Consider the following 16,487-nt stretch of genomic DNA (forward strand, 5'->3'; position numbering starts at 1 on the left):
TTAAGGAGTCTCTGTGCCTTGGAGCAGCACTTCTGAACATCTGTCTGTGAGTAAATTATCTGTGATTTATTCAAATAAAAGAGGCTTCAGAAAAATATTGGGTGTGACTGGTGTGCCAAGGTTATACTCTAAGATATCATGACTTTACAGTAATAAGTCTATGAGAGTCTTAACACATGTGCCAGAAAATATATTTTCTGGCGTGACAAAGATCAGGCAGTAACTCTAACTTGACGCGCTTAGGTGATTGCTGCATGGTTAATGCGAGAGACCTTACCACTAAGTCAATGCTTGGCAAGGTCTCAGACCCAAAATGGATGCACGCCAATTTTTAATTGGCCGCACGTCCATTTTTGGCAAAAAAAAAAAGTTTTAAAAGTTTTTTTTACAGTTGCGCTGAAAAATGGATCTGTGCACACCCAAAACATGCGTCTAAACTAGCACAGCCCATTTTTCAGTGCACCTTAGTAAAAGGACCCATTAACCCTCCATTGTCCCAGGTACAAACAGATAGATTGAGTCTGCTAGAGACAAAGTACCTGCCTATAATAAATATAAACTACTTTGGTTATACCACAGAAAGGCAGTATTTCAAATCTACGACTGGTTTTCACTTCATTAATTTGGGTCTTATCCAAGGACCTGGGAATCACAGAGAACCAGCGTAAAACATATGTTGTTCCAAGTAGGGTAGTTTTTTTGCAGAATTGATGGGGTTATTCTTTTTCATTTAACATTTTCAAGTCTTTTGGGAGTCCAATCGGTATTGGTCCAACAGCTTCAATACAACAGCTTTAATAATAATTGATTTTTGCCATTGGTATTTTCCCCATCCTTCTCTTCATTTTGAAAATCATGCTGTTTCGTTTTTGGTATTATTATTATTATTATTACTTACGCTTTAGACAGAAATAATATGTGGCATAAGTTGACTTACCAATTGTTGCAACATGGTTACTTGTACCTATGGTTAGTTTTTTATTTATGAGATTTTATTTTTGTAAACTAATCTCCTTGTTTTGCTCTATTATCATGTTACTTGAGAATTTTTCTGGTTTTAATAATTCAGTTGTATTGTTAAGTTTTCATTTCTTTGTCATCCTGTGTTCTTACTATAGCCAGTGGCTTACATTTTGTTTTATTTTTTTGTTATAATTTGTTTATTTTAGGGTATAATTGTTAACTGTATTTTCATTTGGATTTGATTGTTCTAACTCACCCTGGGCACTTGAGTGAAAAGGCACATGCCAAATAAGTGTTTCCTTAGCATCCCTCCGGACCGGACCAGGATTGGACTGATGGGTTGTGCTCGCCTACCAGCAGGTGGAGACTGAGAAAAAACTCTGACTCTAGAGAGCCAATAGGAGCCCTGGCCATGTGACCTTAGCCTCAGTATTTTCTCAGTCTCCCAGCAGGTAGGAAGTGAGCCCATTAGTCTCTCTCCTTTTCTCTTTAGATATTACAGATATTTGTGATAATTCTTCTGTGCCTGGAATCTTATTTAGAGGCGTGACAGGGTTTCCTTTCTCTTCTTTCTTTGACAGCCTCGGGGGTGTTAAACTCGGGTGTCTCGAGTCCACCCCCCTTCCTCCCCATCTCCCTGGCTTAGCAGGGAAGGGCCGTCCCTTTCTCTGGAAAGGTGTACCGTCTTTGGGAGAGGCAGCCACTTTTAACAGGTAGCTGCTTTAAAAGAATTAAATCAAATAAAAGGAAATTCAAAGAAGCAGCCTTTCTTTCCCCAGACTTCTAACGAGCAGGCAGCTCCAGTGTTTTATTATGATTGAGGGGTTATAAAAAAACAAAACAAACAGAAGAAAATAATTCAGTATCTGTGACTTTAAACAGCGATTTTTCTCGTCAGATTTAATTTCCTCCATTTTCTTGCGTTTTGGCGGCGGCAGTTTAAACAAATGAAAAAAAAAAAAAATGTGCGAACCGCGTAAGCGCGGCCACCTGTTTTTTCCGATATGGCTTAAAAGTTCAAACAGCTGCTGTCGGTCAGCGTCATGCAGTTCACGCAGCCGGAACGTGTAAATTTTGCTCTCCCTTCAAGGTTTCTTCGGGTCCGGTGCTGCCTCCAGTTTTTTCGGGGCCTTTTTCGCCGGCTGTTGTTTCTTCGCCGTTCCACTGGGCTCCGCTTGTTCGGAGGTGTCGGGCGCGCTGTCGACGATCGCCACAGGGCCAGTGGAGCGAACGGTGGCCATTTTGTTTCTCCCTCCATCTTATCAGTCGGGGATCTCTCTGCTGAAGGTAAGGCTGCAGTTCATAGAGCAGTTCGGCTCCAAGATGTGTACACTTTTGTATGTGCTGAACGGCGTATTCTAAAATGCTCTTCACATCAGCAGGCAATATTTGGTTGAAAGGGGGCTCCTTTCATATATGAATATATAACAAGCTTTTCTTCTTTTAAATTTCTATGTATCACGGGGCTGTTAACACTAGTTTTTTCTGGTGCTCAGTCATTTTTCATTGCCTGGTGGAAAATCTACATCTTATCATAATATCATAATTCATTTCAAGCATTTTCCTCAATAGCTGTAGTATTATACAGTGTTTTAAGAACTTTAGAAACTTTCTCTATAGGCATAGAGTAAATTTCTGTCTTTCTCATTCCCTGGTGAATAGGACTACATTGTCTAAGAGTCAATTGATTGGTACTTTGCAATTCTGACCATAATATATTAGTTCCTTTCAAGCATTTTACTCCATGCCTATGATGTTATATAGTGTTTTAAGAACTTAACAGACACTCTCAATGGCTGTAGTGTTATACAGTGTTTTCTTTTTCCGACTTTAAGAAGCCTTCTCTAGAGGCATACAGTATATTGTTCAGATGCCATGGAGATATATCAGCTCTTTCATATTCTCTGAGGGACAGTCCTGTCTACCAAGCTCCCAATCACTCAGCTGCCTTAGCAGGCATGCTTTATTCATGTCTTCCCTTCTTTTCCAACTGCCTTGAAGCCTCTCATTTTTCATTTTAGCTTTCTTCTGGTTTTTACAGGACATATGGAGGCATATTTTCAAAGCACTTTGGGAGGCTAAGTTCCATAGGTTTCTATGGAACTTTGGGAGGCTAAGTGCTTTGAAAATGAGCCTGATGGTCACTTAGAGAATAAAGTCATCCTTTCACTTAAAGATAGTGGACGGTCCTCAAACCATCTACTCGTGTTTGTCTCTACTCTATCAGTTCAGCATTGGCAGATTATAAACATCCTGGTTTGGTCCAGTATGCCTATACATACCATCTGCTATCTCTTCCTCTTCCTTAGAGACCTGATGTTATATCAAGCTTTCTTGAATTCAGATACAGTCTTGTCTACACTGCCTTCACCAAGTGGCTGTGGCACAACTTCACTTTTTTCGTTACAGGTAATTTCCAAGTTTGTCCTTTTTCATTTTCATTCTATGCGCCTTCACTCCAGAGTGTTCTTTCAATTGGAAGGGGATTCACTCACTTCCTGTGTATTTATACCATAGGTACATAAGTATGGTTATGCTGGGTAAGGCCTAAAGTCCATCAAGTCCAGCATTCATATCTAATGGGCATAGGTACATAAGTTTTGCCATTCTGGGGAAGCTCAAATGTCCACCTTTCTACAGCCAGAACAGCATTAAAGAAAAGAAAAAAAAAAAAAAACCAAACCTCTCACGAGAGTATCGAACAGAAATCTCTGCTCCAAAAGCAAGGCTTTGCAGTAATTCTGCAAACTAACGCATACAATATTTGCCATGGCTGTTCACCACTAGGAACACCGGGGACCCTGGGCCTAGGTTCGGTGTTTTAACCTGAAACAAGCTCAACATTCATATCTATTGGGTGTGAGTCTGGTACTACTACTACTACTTAACATTTCTAGAGCGCTACTAGGGTTACGCAGCGCTGTACAAATTAACAAAGAAGGACGTTCCCTGCTCAAAGGAGCTTACATTCTACATCTCAGTGAGAGAGGACGCATGACCGTGGTACGTGGATTAGTGGTATGTGGATTAGGGAGATCCAAGAAATTACAGGCCAGTGAATCAGACGTTCATACTGGGACAAATTTTTTTTTCTGTCCGGAGCGTACTATCATAGCTGGTGGACTCCTATATTCAGAACTTACCCAACTATGGAACGCCATAGAGATAGGGTTGGAGTTTGTAGCCCTATTTAACTGGTGTCCTTGGTCACCCTTCCTCTTCTCCTCAGGATCCAGAGAATGGCTAGTTTTTTGCTTATGCATTAACCGGTCATTTTCAGCAGTACTCTCTCTTCCGTTCTTTTATAGATCTAAGAGGATGTTCATTGCGCTCTTAGGGTCATTTCATTCTTACCTAGACGACTGCCTAATTGGAGAAAGTCTTATCAGCAGAGTTCTCAGGTCACGCACCGGGTGTTGCATTTCTTACAGTCTCTAGGTTGGGTGGTGATTGTAGCCAGGCCTCTTATTTGATCTCTCATTTGATCTCTCATCAGATATCTCTGATTTTCTCTTTGTTTAGTCAGGTTGGCGCACAGTCTTTTGTCTCCTCTGCAAACATCCCAGTTTATATTTTTCTTGGTGACCTTGGGCCTTCGGCCATTTCCTCGCTCTATTCTGCAGAATGCAATTTTACTTTCTAATGCCCAAGAAGGAATTTTCCTTCATCCTATTGCGAATCTCAGGGTCATCAATCGCACTATTTAAGTGTCATCTAGTTATCTCAAGAACCTTAGTTCTGTCATTGGGATGCTTCGTGCAGTACACTTTTTGGCAGAAGCTTGTTTGTATATATTTTTTTTCTGGGGGACCTCAGCAATTCGTTTTACCTTCGGGTGAATTTTGTTTTCCCTACTGACAAACAAGGCGGAGAGAGCTATGTTGGTCCTTGCCATGGCAATGGGTTATGTCATCCGCCAAGGAGGAGTTAAGAGTATACTCTTGAGTTTGTACTCATTTTTTCTTAGTTGTGTCACCCTGCTTTTAGGTGAATGGACTCTCATTTTTTTCAGCCTTACTTCCTCACTGCGACACTTCAGGGCTATCTCTTTTTGCCTTCAGGCTCACGAACATTTCTTGCTTCTTCCGTTCAGCAACAGTCTTGACAGAGACAGGGACAGATGCCAACGTCCAGCAGGGGTTTTTCAGCCTTCTTTATGCGTTTCTTCCATCATCTCACTAGGTGTTTACGCAGAACCAAGGCACTCAAACTTATGGCGTGGTTACTGGGTCTGCAACATCTTTGATATTTTCGCAGGAAGTACTTCAAGTTTTAATTGCTTCCAGACAGAAATCTACATTAAAGTCCTATGAATCAAAGTGGCGACGGTTCACTCTGTGGTACTCCTCTCGCCACTTCATTCCACAAACAGTATCCATTTTGCATGTTTTGGAATATCTTCTGCATCTTGCGAAATCTTGTCTGTCTTACTCATCCATTAGAGTTCATTTGGCAGCTCTATCAGTGATGCATGATACTGTTGACAACCGCACGCTTATGCAGCATCCACTGTCAAAGCGGTTTCTTAAAGGAGTCCTGCACCTGTACCTCCCACTTCGTCCACCAGCTAGGTGAACTAGGTGAACAGACTCTTAAAGTTCTGTTTTCTAGTAGCCATAACTTTTTCTATAAAGTTTTCCTCTTCAAGCAGTGTTTCCCAGTAGCCATTGCAGCAAGTAGATCTATGTGTGGAATACTTCTACGGTTGGTAACTTCTTTTCGGTCTGCTGTAGTTTAAAGTTTTCACCTTTCCCAATCGGTTTTTTCTTATTGGTTTTGTCCTTCTAGCCAGTAGGCGTAAAAGTTTTTCATTGTTTCTAACCCGCTATATCGCGAAGGATCAAGGAAATGAGAATGTCTATTTCTCTTCTCGCTGAGAGGGCAGTTCCACAGCGTATTACAACATATTCCACAACTTCAGAAGCGGGCTCTATTCTTACTACGGCGATTTTTGGTGCTCTCGGTGCACATTGGTAAGTTGGCAACTTAGTCCTAGTTTCATTTTATTTTGCTCATTGGGACACACTACATGTTAGTTGTCGCCAGGTGGCCTATGCAGCATGAACATTTCTCTGCAGTTTTCATAGGGTCCCTCCCTTCAGATTACTGCTTTGGTACTTCCCATCAGTCCAATCCTGGTCCGGTCCGGAGGGACGCTAAGGAAGGAGAAATTAGATCTTACCTGCTAATTTGCTTTCCTTTAGTCCCTCCGGACCGGACCAGGCCCCTCCCATGTTCTCTCTACTCTTTAGCTTCTTTTATTAAGTAGGAAGTGTATTCAGTAGGAAGTGTATTCATTCCTTTACGATTCGTGGAACAATACTATATATATACAGAACTTTACGTGGTCTATACCACTTCTCTGGTGGTTGCTGGTGAGCTCAATTGCTGGAATCTATCTATAAAACCTTAAATACGCCATACCACTTCTCTGGTGAGAGTTGTGGCTGAGCTCAGTTGCTGGAATATCTATAAAACCTTAAATATGATTTACCACTTTTCTGGTGAGAGTTGCTGGTAAGCTCAGTTGATGGAATATATATAAAATCTTAAGTGGGCCATACCACTTCTCTGGTGAGAGTTGCTGGTGAGCTATAAGACAAGTGAGCCATACCACTTCTCTGGTGAGAGTTGCAGGTGAGCTATATTATGCGTGAGCCATACCACTTCTCTGGGGAGAGTTGCTGGTGAGCTATATTACATGTGAGCCATATCGCTTCTCTGGTGAGAGTTGCTGGTGAGCTATAGTACAAGTGAGCCATACCACTTCTCTAGTGGGAGTTGCTGGTGAGCTGTAATACATATCGGGCCATACCACTTCTCTGGTGAGAGTTGCTGGTGAGCTCTGATACTTGGCATTGCCGAGTGCTTTGTGGCTGCTAGGATTCCATACGGCACAGAAGGTCTTTCTTTCTTTCCTGCTTTGTTATTCAAATACTGAGGCTAAGGTCACATGGCCAGGGCTCCTATTGGCTCTCTAGAGTCAGAGTTTTTTCTCAGTCTCCACCTGCTGGTAGGCGAGCACAACCCATCAGTCCAATCCTGGTCCGGTCCGGAGGGACTAAAGGAAAGCAAATTAGCAGGTAAGATCTAATTTCTCCTTGGGTTGACTAATTTGCATGGTTCTATATTTTGAAAACCAGATCTGTTTGCAACACTCACTGAGAACCCTAACTTAGAACAAAGGCCATGTCAAATAAATTTAAGGGACACAAATTCCTATGTTTTGTTTGTGGCTGATCTTGGCTTTGTCACTATGGGGCCCTTTTACTAAGCTGCGTAAGCATCTACGTGCGCCCAACACGCACCAAAATGGAGTTACCGCCCGGCTACTGTGTGGCTCTTGCGGTAATTTCATTTTTGGCGTGCATCCGATAAACAATTTTTATTTTCAGCCGTGCGTATCAGCCGCGTGCCAAGTGGCATGTGACGCGTGTAGGTCATTACCGCCCGGTTACCATGTGAGACTTTACCGCTAGGTCAATGGCTGATGGTAAGGTCTCAGACCCAAATAGACGCGTGCCAATTTTGATTTTGCCGCATGTCCATTTTTGACAAAAATTTAAAAAGGCCTTTTTTTATAGGCACGCTGATAAATGGATCGGCGCACACCCAAAACCTGCGCCTACACTACCGCAAGCCATTTTTCAGCTCATCTTTATAAAAAGGACCCCTTTATCTTCATATATTTCAAGGTTATGAATTTGTTCCTGGGTCTTATTTCTTCCCTGAAATTAATTCAACTTTGTGTCTGTTCATTCTGCCACTGTTGTCCATTCTTGCTATATTGCTTGTGTGTTTGTACAACCACAGAATGTTATCACTGAGACTTGCACTTGTGTGTTTCCTTTTTTAAAGATGAGATAAACATGGGAGTCAAATACATTCCCCCTACTCAATGTGGCATTTGGATTCGGACCAGCAATGGAGGCCATTTTGCATCCCCAAATTTTCCTGATACATACCCACCAAACAAAGAGTGCATCTACATACTGGAAGGTAATAATGCATTTATCTCCATATTTCTACTGTAATGGGATTGGCGAGTGGTTAGTCACAGATGTGAATAGTAAGCAAGGCGGTAACCTACTTTCATCATCCATGGGAATGCTCTCCATCTGAACAACCACACACAGAAAACTCAAAAAATATATATGACAATGAGCCACTTCAGTCTCAATGGAAGCCGGATCCTTGTTTATCAAGAGAAAATTTATTTAATTGATATAGGATCTGTGTGTGTCACTATCAGGCTATTCTAGTAATTGCCTGATAATGCCGGTAATTGGGAAAGAAAACCGGTGCTGGGCAGACTTCTACGGTCTACGCCCTGATTGTTGACTGGATAGGGATGGACTGGAGTGCAAATTTTAAGGGGCTTCAACGTTAGCTTCAGAACTTAGTACAAGAACAGTGCTGGGCAGACTTCTACGGTCTATGCCCTGAGAATGGCAAGGACAAATCAAACTCGGGTATACATATAAAGTATAACATACCATGTAAAATGAGTTTATCTTGTTGGGCACACTGGATGGACCTTACAGGTCTTTATCTGCCGTCATTTACTGTCATTTACTATGTTACTATATATCAGCTGGACCCAACATGGTGCTTGTTTCAGTGATAAGCCTTCTTCAAGGGTCACAGAATGTTGCAAGTGTCTCGTTTTATGTGACCTTAAATAGTTTTGAGGAAATCGTCTCAGGCATTGCTAGTACTGCAATCACCATACGTTTCCAAATGTTACTGAGAATTACTATTTTCTTGACCTTGATGAGATGATTTCCTCAAAACTATTTAAGGTCACCTAACTTTAAGTGCGAGGATTTACACCAACTGATAACCTGGTGTAAATCCCCATGCCTAAATTAGGCGCAGATCGGGTGTATTCTGTAACAGTACATTCAAATTCTTGGAACGCTCCCTTTGCAGATGTGCACACTAGAATTTACATGTGCATCTTTATAGAATACACCTAGCAAGATGTGTCCATTAATTCTAATTTGTTGCCAGTTAGCACTGATTATTAGCACCCAATTCTTGATGCTAATTGATTCGTTATTCAATTAAATTGTGCCTGGAATTTAGAAATGTACCCAAATTTCTTTGCGTAATGTTGAGCACCATATATATAATCCGGAGTGGGGGATAATGGATCCCCGTGCATGCTTTTAACAGGGAAAAGAGTGGGCAATTTCCAAATCAATTTATCCAGGTAAATAGGTAAATGGTTTTAAAAATTGCTTTGAATATATCTATCTCGGATGAAGACTCGGGCAGTAATTTTCTTAACAACTCCAAGTATTCCATATTTTGTCTGTTATTCTATCAATCCAATGTCTTGCCCTCATTGCTTTTAATATTCTGCTCTGTTGTAGCGGCTCCACGCCAAAGAATCGAGCTGACTTTTGATGAACCCTATCACATTGAACCTTCCTTCGAATGTCGGTTTGATCACCTAGAGGTTCGAGATGGGCCTTTTGGTTTTTCCCCCCTCATAGATCGCTACTGTGGTCTAAAAAGTCCCACCTTAATTAGGTCAACGGGAAGGTTTATGTGGATAAAGTTTTCCTCAGATGAAGAACTCGAAGGTCTGGGATTTCGCGCAAAATACTCCTTTATACCAGGTACAGTTCGGAAGGCTTCACCTTCCCTTCTCTTTTCCTCTAAAGCAAGGTTTTTCAACCCTCTTCCCAGAGGCACACCTTGCCAGTCAGGTTTTCTGAATTACCACATGTAGCGGGAGACTCATTAACGCCCAGTTCTATATAAGGCGTGGTGAGTAGCGCTCATTAAATTGTGCACATGGCCAATTTATGCGCACTACTTAATTGAGTAATGAGCCAATTATTGATGGTAATTTGCCAGTAACAACCAATTATCACTAATTGGCAATAATTGGATTTTACATGTGCTTCTTTTTAGGCATATTCTAAAAAGAGGTATGTGTAAATTCCAACACACATAGCTGAAAAGGGGGTGCAAGCATGGCAGGGGTGTTGATCACATTTACCTGCATTGTTATAGAATTTGAGGGAACGCACCTATATTTAGGCATCGGCACTTTACACCAGGTTTTCAGTGGCATAATTGGCCGTGCCTAGATGTGCGTTCGGTCCCCCGGCCTATGTTAGGCACCAAAATGGGGCTGGAACGGCAGTTAAGCACTCTTTTAAAACTTGTCACCTAAGTCTTCTAGGGCCCTTTTTACACAGTGGCGGCGGGCTTACCGCTCGCTAAACAGGAAGTACCACTGGACTACCGCAGCAGCCTGGCAGTACTTTTCACCCCCAGAGTGCTGTCATATCCGGCATTACAAAAATATATTTATTTTTGTAGCACTGGGCAGTGGCGTTCCTTGCCTGGATGGCACCCAGGGCGGAGCACCGATGCGCCCCCCCCCTGGGTGCAGCGCGCCCCCCCCCCCCCCACTAAATTACACCTTCCCCCCCCTCCGGCGAAATGACACCCCCCCCGGGTGCAAGCCGCTGGGGGGGGGGGGGTGCCGCGGCACGCGCCTGCTCCGAGTTCGCTAAACTTCTTTGCTCGTTCGCTGCAGCTCCCTCTGCCCCGGAACAGGTTACTTCCTGTTCCAGGGTAGAGGGAGCTGTAGCGAACAAGCAAAGAAGTTTAGCGAACTCGGAGCAGGCGCGCGCCGCAGCACCCCTCTCCCCCCCAGCGGCGTGCACTCGGGGTGGACCGCCCCCACAGCCCCCCCTTAGTACGCCACTGGCACTGGGGTATATCCAACGGTAATCGGGCAGTGCTGCTTGCTGCCTGGTTACCGCCAGGTTAGCGTGGGACCCTTACGCCACCTCAACGGGTGGCGGTAAGGCCCCCCCCCCTGAAATGGCTGCGTGGCAAGTGCTTTACTTGTGACACGGCCATTTTCTGCAGAAAAGAAAAACCTACCGTTTTACCAGCTGCGGTAGAAGGGGACCTCGGTGCGCATCAAAAATACGTGCTGCAGGCCCCCTTTTGCCGCAGTTTGGTAAAAGGGGCCACTACCATGTAACTGCATAGGGGGTGTTTGCATGGGAGAGGCATGGGCGTTTCCACTATTCCTGCACGCTCTTTATAGAACAGATGCATTTACGCACCCAGCTGCTGATTTTAGGTGCCAGCATTTACACCAACCATGGACACGGTATAAGAGGTCGCACCTAAAGTTTTGGCGTGTAGCTGCGGACAGGTTTAATATATCTATAACAGGTTTAGTGGCCAATTCTGCCATTATAGAATACTAGCTTGGCATCCAGTATTTATATAGTCCCCCCCCCTATATGCAAGTCTGTCTCATGCATATTCATTATGGTGCTCCTGAAAACCCGAGTGGCATGGGCTGCCTCCAGGAAAGGGCTGACAATGCTGCTCTGAGGTGTTACTTCTTAGTGGGTTTAACAGTGATGCTGTAACAATACATTTGCTGATGTGTAAAATTTGTATTTAACGATCTATTGTATGCTTATATTTTATTTCTCCTGTATTATATTATACAAAATAAATCAATTTATGCCACTAGCTATTAGAAAGATTGAGAACAGCAGTGTAGAACGGTATTGCATTTTTAAGAGTCAGTGAAAATGTCAGTATCTACAGGTGATTAAGTGACTTTAAGGGTTTGGCAGAGGAGTTCCAGCCTGGACCCACAGCAGTACACCATGCTGTCATGTACTGCCAGGGGTCCTTGTAACAGCTTTTCACAGCGTGCTCCAGGTTTTATTATCTGCAGAGCTAAAGGCACCGCACAAGATAGATAATTGCTTTCAGTGCAGAGCTCTCTGTTTCAAAGTCATTTCACTATGCAGAGATAAAGCAACTTAATCAAGGACATGCAATGACTGGTGGAGGTGGGGGTTTGGACCTGAGTATCCAATGATTTCTCTTATAAGCTGGAAAAGAAAGCTTCTTGTGTGTGGCATTGGTATGGCTCGCCTCTTTCTGGCCTGCTTTTCTGGCTTTTCCAAAGATGGGTTACTCACAAGATCTACAGTACATTGGAGCATAGACAATATCATATGAATTGATACAGAAACATCAAAGCTTTTTGCTTATTGTTGAGCTAAAAATCGATGCATATTTGAATTAAGAATGTCCTGGGGAAAAGAAGTTTTTGTTTCCTGAGTTCAGCATTGACTGCTTTATTTTCAGCAGTAGAATCTGAAGTGTTAGCAGATTTGACCTACATTGTATCAGAATTCTGCTGCTGCTTTTAACAGACCTCAGGGTCTTGTTTTGTGGTTCCCTTTCTTTGACCTTTTTGTTCATTGTAGTTCTCTTGTTGTCATCGTATATTATATTTTTCATACTATTTTCACTCTCACCACATTTCAATGCCCATGTTCAGGGCCGCCGAGAGACTGGGCCGGGCCCGGGACAAGGCCACCCCTGGGCCCCCCCCCCCCCCAAGGTCACTGCCGCTCCCCTCTCCACTTGCCACCGGGCCGGGCCCCTGCACTATATGTAGATCCTTCAAGAGGTAGTGTGTCATGATTTAGGCTCTACACCTTTTCTGATGTTTTGGTGCCACCTCAGTAAGGCCAATACACAATCTCTCCACTGCAAAACACTATACACAAACTTGTGCAAAAACCCACTCATAACCTTACCAAACCATAACAGCACTAATTCCAAGGACAGGACGAGCTACAACCTTATGCATGGAAAAGCAGCACTATAATTACACCGGGATCTAAAACACCAGTACACAACCTAATGAAAAACAAAACAAAAAGGGCTGAAAATACTACACACTAGCAGAATACTGTACCTTGATCACACATGAAAAACACATGGCAACAGATATGACACAAGGAACTAGAAATAAAAAAAAATATGAAGGCAAAATACTGAACTAGAAAGTTACCTCAAGAAGTCAGACTCAGCATGCAGCAATACTAGAAAAATTGAAACTTACATGAAAAATATCACAGATACACATTTCCAAAAGCTGACATATTCCAATTAATAAATTCTGAATAAAATACTTTTTTCTACCTTTGTTGTCTGATCATAGTTTTTCTATTCGCTTCGGTCCCGTCTTCTGTTTTATGCAGTGTCTTCTTTCCATTTGATATTTTTTCTCTTACCATGTCCACCATCCTCCTGTGTCCTTATGCGTCCTGTCTACCATCTGTAGCCCTGTCCCTATTCTTCCTCAAGTTTCGGCATCTGCCCTGAATGTGTTCTGATCCAGCCCTTAAATTCAGCAATTTCCCCTCCATCCATATCCAGCATTTCTCCTCTCTTCCCTCCCCTCCATCCATGTGCATCTCCTTCCTGTCTTCCCACTCCTCCATCCATCCATGTCCAGCAACTCTCCATTCTCCCCTGGCCTCTCCTCCATCCACCCATATCCAGTAAATTTCCTCTGTCCCCTGCCCCCTCCAATCATCCATCCATGTTCAGCAATTCTCCTCTCCCCCCTGCCCTGCCCTCATGTCCAGCAATCTCTTCTCTTTCCCCCTGCCCTCTTGCCCAGCAATCTCTTCTCTCGCCCCCTGCCCTGCCCTCTTGTCCAGCAATCTCTTCTCTCTCCCCCCTGCCCTCCCCTCTTGTCCAGCGATCTCTTCTCTCCCCCCTGCCCAGCGATCTCTTCTTTCTCCCCCCTGCCCTCCCCTCCAGCAATCTCTTCTCTCTCCCCCTGCCCTCCCCTCTTGTCCAGCAATCTCTTCTCTCTCCCCCCTGCCCTCCCTTCTTGTCCAGCAATCTCTTCTCTCTCTCCCCTGCCCTCTTGTCCAGCAATCTCTTCTCTCTCTCCCCTGCCCTGCCCTCCCCTCTTGTCCAGTGATCTCTTCTCTTTCCCCCTGCCCTCTTGTCCAGCAATCTCTTCTCTCGCCCCCTGCCCTCCCCTCCTGTCCAGCGATCTCTTCTTTCTCCCCCCCTGCCCTCCCCTCCCTCCAAGATCCAAGGCCCCCTCCCTCCCTCCCTCCCTCCATCCATCCCTCCCTCCGAATTTCAAAAGCGATCTTCTTACTTTGTTGGGGTTACAGCGACAGCAACATGCAGTGAAAAGCATGCAGGCTCGCGCTTCAGCCTTCCCTTGTCTGTCTCTCAGCTCTGGTCCCACCCTCATTTCCTGTTTCCACAAGGGCGGGACCAGAGCTGAGAGACAGACAAGGGAAGACTGAAGCGCGAGCCTGCACGCTTTTCACTGCGTGCTGCTCTTGCCAACCCCAATGAGGTAAGAAGATCGCTTTGAAATTCGGACGGACAGAGGGAGGGAGGAAGGGACGGAGGGCGGGCCCTGGAATTCGGAGGGAGGGGCGAGCACCTATGGACTTGGCGTCTATGCATGCGGCGCCGGGCCCCCATGGAGGCCTGGGCCCGGGGAATTTTGTCCCCCCCCCTCTCGGCGGCCCTGCCCATGTTTTAGTTGGGATTAAATGGATGATCCTCCAGACAAGTTGGCTCTCAATTTTTCTGATTTGTGGCTTTTGAGATCTAGTGTATCAAGACATCAATATTTACCTATGAACAAGTGGACTAAGCTAAAAGCCCCCCCCCCCCCCCCCCCCAGTATTCAAAAGCATTTAACCGGTCAGGATCGGCATCTGGTCAATTAAATGCTTCATTACTGGCTGGCGGACTATCCCTCGCTGAATATTGCCGGTTAGTGGACAACTGGTTATATTGGGCGATATAACTGGCTAGCTGCCTATTTTCAGCTGGAGTTTAGCAGCCAAAATATGCCACTTGAAAACGTGGGATATCTTTGGCCGGTTTCAAGATAACCGGCTAAGTCTGAATATCTACTTAGCCGGTTATATTGAAACCTGCTGAAAATAAACCACATATTCAATGCCAGTCACAGGAAATGGCCCGACATTGAATATCCGGCATCACCATGGACCGCAAGAGTTAGCTGGGTTATCTCCCGCGGGAATATCAGCCCCAATGAATTTTGCTGATTTTTGCACGTGATTGAACGGGTTATCCCGACTGGCCACACGGACAACTGTGCCAACCAGTTCAGGTGTGAAAAATGGGTTAGCTCACTTGTCCTTAAGACAATCCAAATAATCAGCTGAAAAAAAAGCCACACTGCTGGATGGATGCACTGATATGACCAGATAGTTCTAGTCCTGGTTTTGCACTGTGGCAGGGACGTGGCATTGATTTCTCTTTCGTGCATGCCATTGGGGCTGTACCAGGACTTGCTCAGTTTTCCTTTTCTGCCGTGGAGCTGTATGGTCATACTAAAGAGAAGGAAGCTAAGGCGAGGGACGCTTTGGAAATTTTTAAGCACTAATCTCTCTTCAGTTATGAAATAAAGCTCAGAGTTCAAAAGAAAAATGGGGGTGGCAACATTTAATAAATTGGTTTAATCTAACTGCCCGCTGAAGTACTTGATACTGCTTCTTTCAAGCTTGAAGTAGCTCTGAAGCCTCTTGGGTCTGGATTTCATTACATGCCATTTCAAATCTGAGCCAAAGGCAAGTTACTGATCAGGTCTGCTGGAATTCACCTGCTCAAAGTTTGTGACAGACTCGATACAGCCTTGGTCTTCACTCCCAGTCCACAAGGGCCACCAACAGGTCATGTTTTCAGGATATCGCTAATGAATATGCATTAGAGAAATTTGCTTCCCTACTTCTTCCATTGTATGCAAGTTTATTTCATGCATATTCATTAGGATACCCTAAGAACCTGTTCTGTTGGTAGCCCTCAAGGACTGAGAGTGAAGACCACTGCAATAGAGGGTTAAGAGGCTCTTAAAAGCTCAGTGGGAGGTGATGGTGATGAAAACGGTAACGGGATTCAAAAATGCATGGGACAAACACAAAGAAATCCTGTTTAGAAGGAATGGATCCAAAGAAGCTTAGTGAAGATTAGGAAGCAACATCGGTAATTGAGAAGCAAAGCTAGTACTGGGCAAACTTCTGTGTTCCGTGTTCTGATCATGGCTGGACAGATTCAGCTTCAGCCGTTGGAGAACAAGGCCAGTGCTGGGCAGACTTCTATGGTCTGTGCCCTGATCATGGCTGAATAGATTTGGATGGGCTGGAGTGGAGCTATTCAGGGGCTTCAATGTTAACTTCAGAAATTTTAGAACTAGGAGAGTGCTGGACAGACATCTATGGTCTATGCCCTGAAAATGGCAAGGACAAATCAAGACCAGGTATACATATGAAGTATCACATACCATATGTGATGAGTTTATCTTGTTGGGCAGACTGGATGGACCGTACAGGTCTTTATCTGCCGCCATCTACTATGTTACTATCATGTGCCACGTAGCTGATAGATATAAAATAGGATGTGCAGCATTTAGCACATACTAATGTCCATTAGTGTGCAATAAGCATTAGTAAAAGGGCCCCTAAGCGATTTGGCCTAGGTCACAAGGAGCCTCAACTTGAACCCTGGCTTCACTGGTACTCAGCAGGCCTTCATCCACTACCAGTGCCACTAACTCATGTCTCCATCTCTTACAGACCCAGACTTCACGTACCTTGGCGGTATTTTAAATCCAATCCCAGGTCTGGTTTTGCTTTTTGCAGCTTTTTCTTCTTCTACTATTT

General features: G+C 44.2%; 1 protein-coding gene across 1 annotated transcript in view; it reads left to right on the forward strand.

The window, feature by feature from the left end:
• The window catches only part of NETO2 (neuropilin and tolloid like 2), a 103,449-nt gene that overhangs the window by 50,795 nt on the left and 36,167 nt on the right, over positions 1–16,487 (forward strand). Inside the window, exons 3-5 of the mRNA XM_030205147.1 lie at positions 7,822–7,962; positions 9,342–9,590; positions 16,401–16,445. Coding sequence (XP_030061007.1) covers positions 7,822–7,962; positions 9,342–9,590; positions 16,401–16,445 — 435 coding nt within the window. The remainder of the gene's footprint in view (positions 1–7,821; positions 7,963–9,341; positions 9,591–16,400; positions 16,446–16,487) is intronic.

The sequence above is a fragment of the Microcaecilia unicolor genome, chromosome 5 (genome assembly GCF_901765095.1).
Source record: "Microcaecilia unicolor chromosome 5, aMicUni1.1, whole genome shotgun sequence".
Classification (NCBI taxonomy): domain Eukaryota; kingdom Metazoa; phylum Chordata; class Amphibia; order Gymnophiona; family Siphonopidae; genus Microcaecilia; species Microcaecilia unicolor.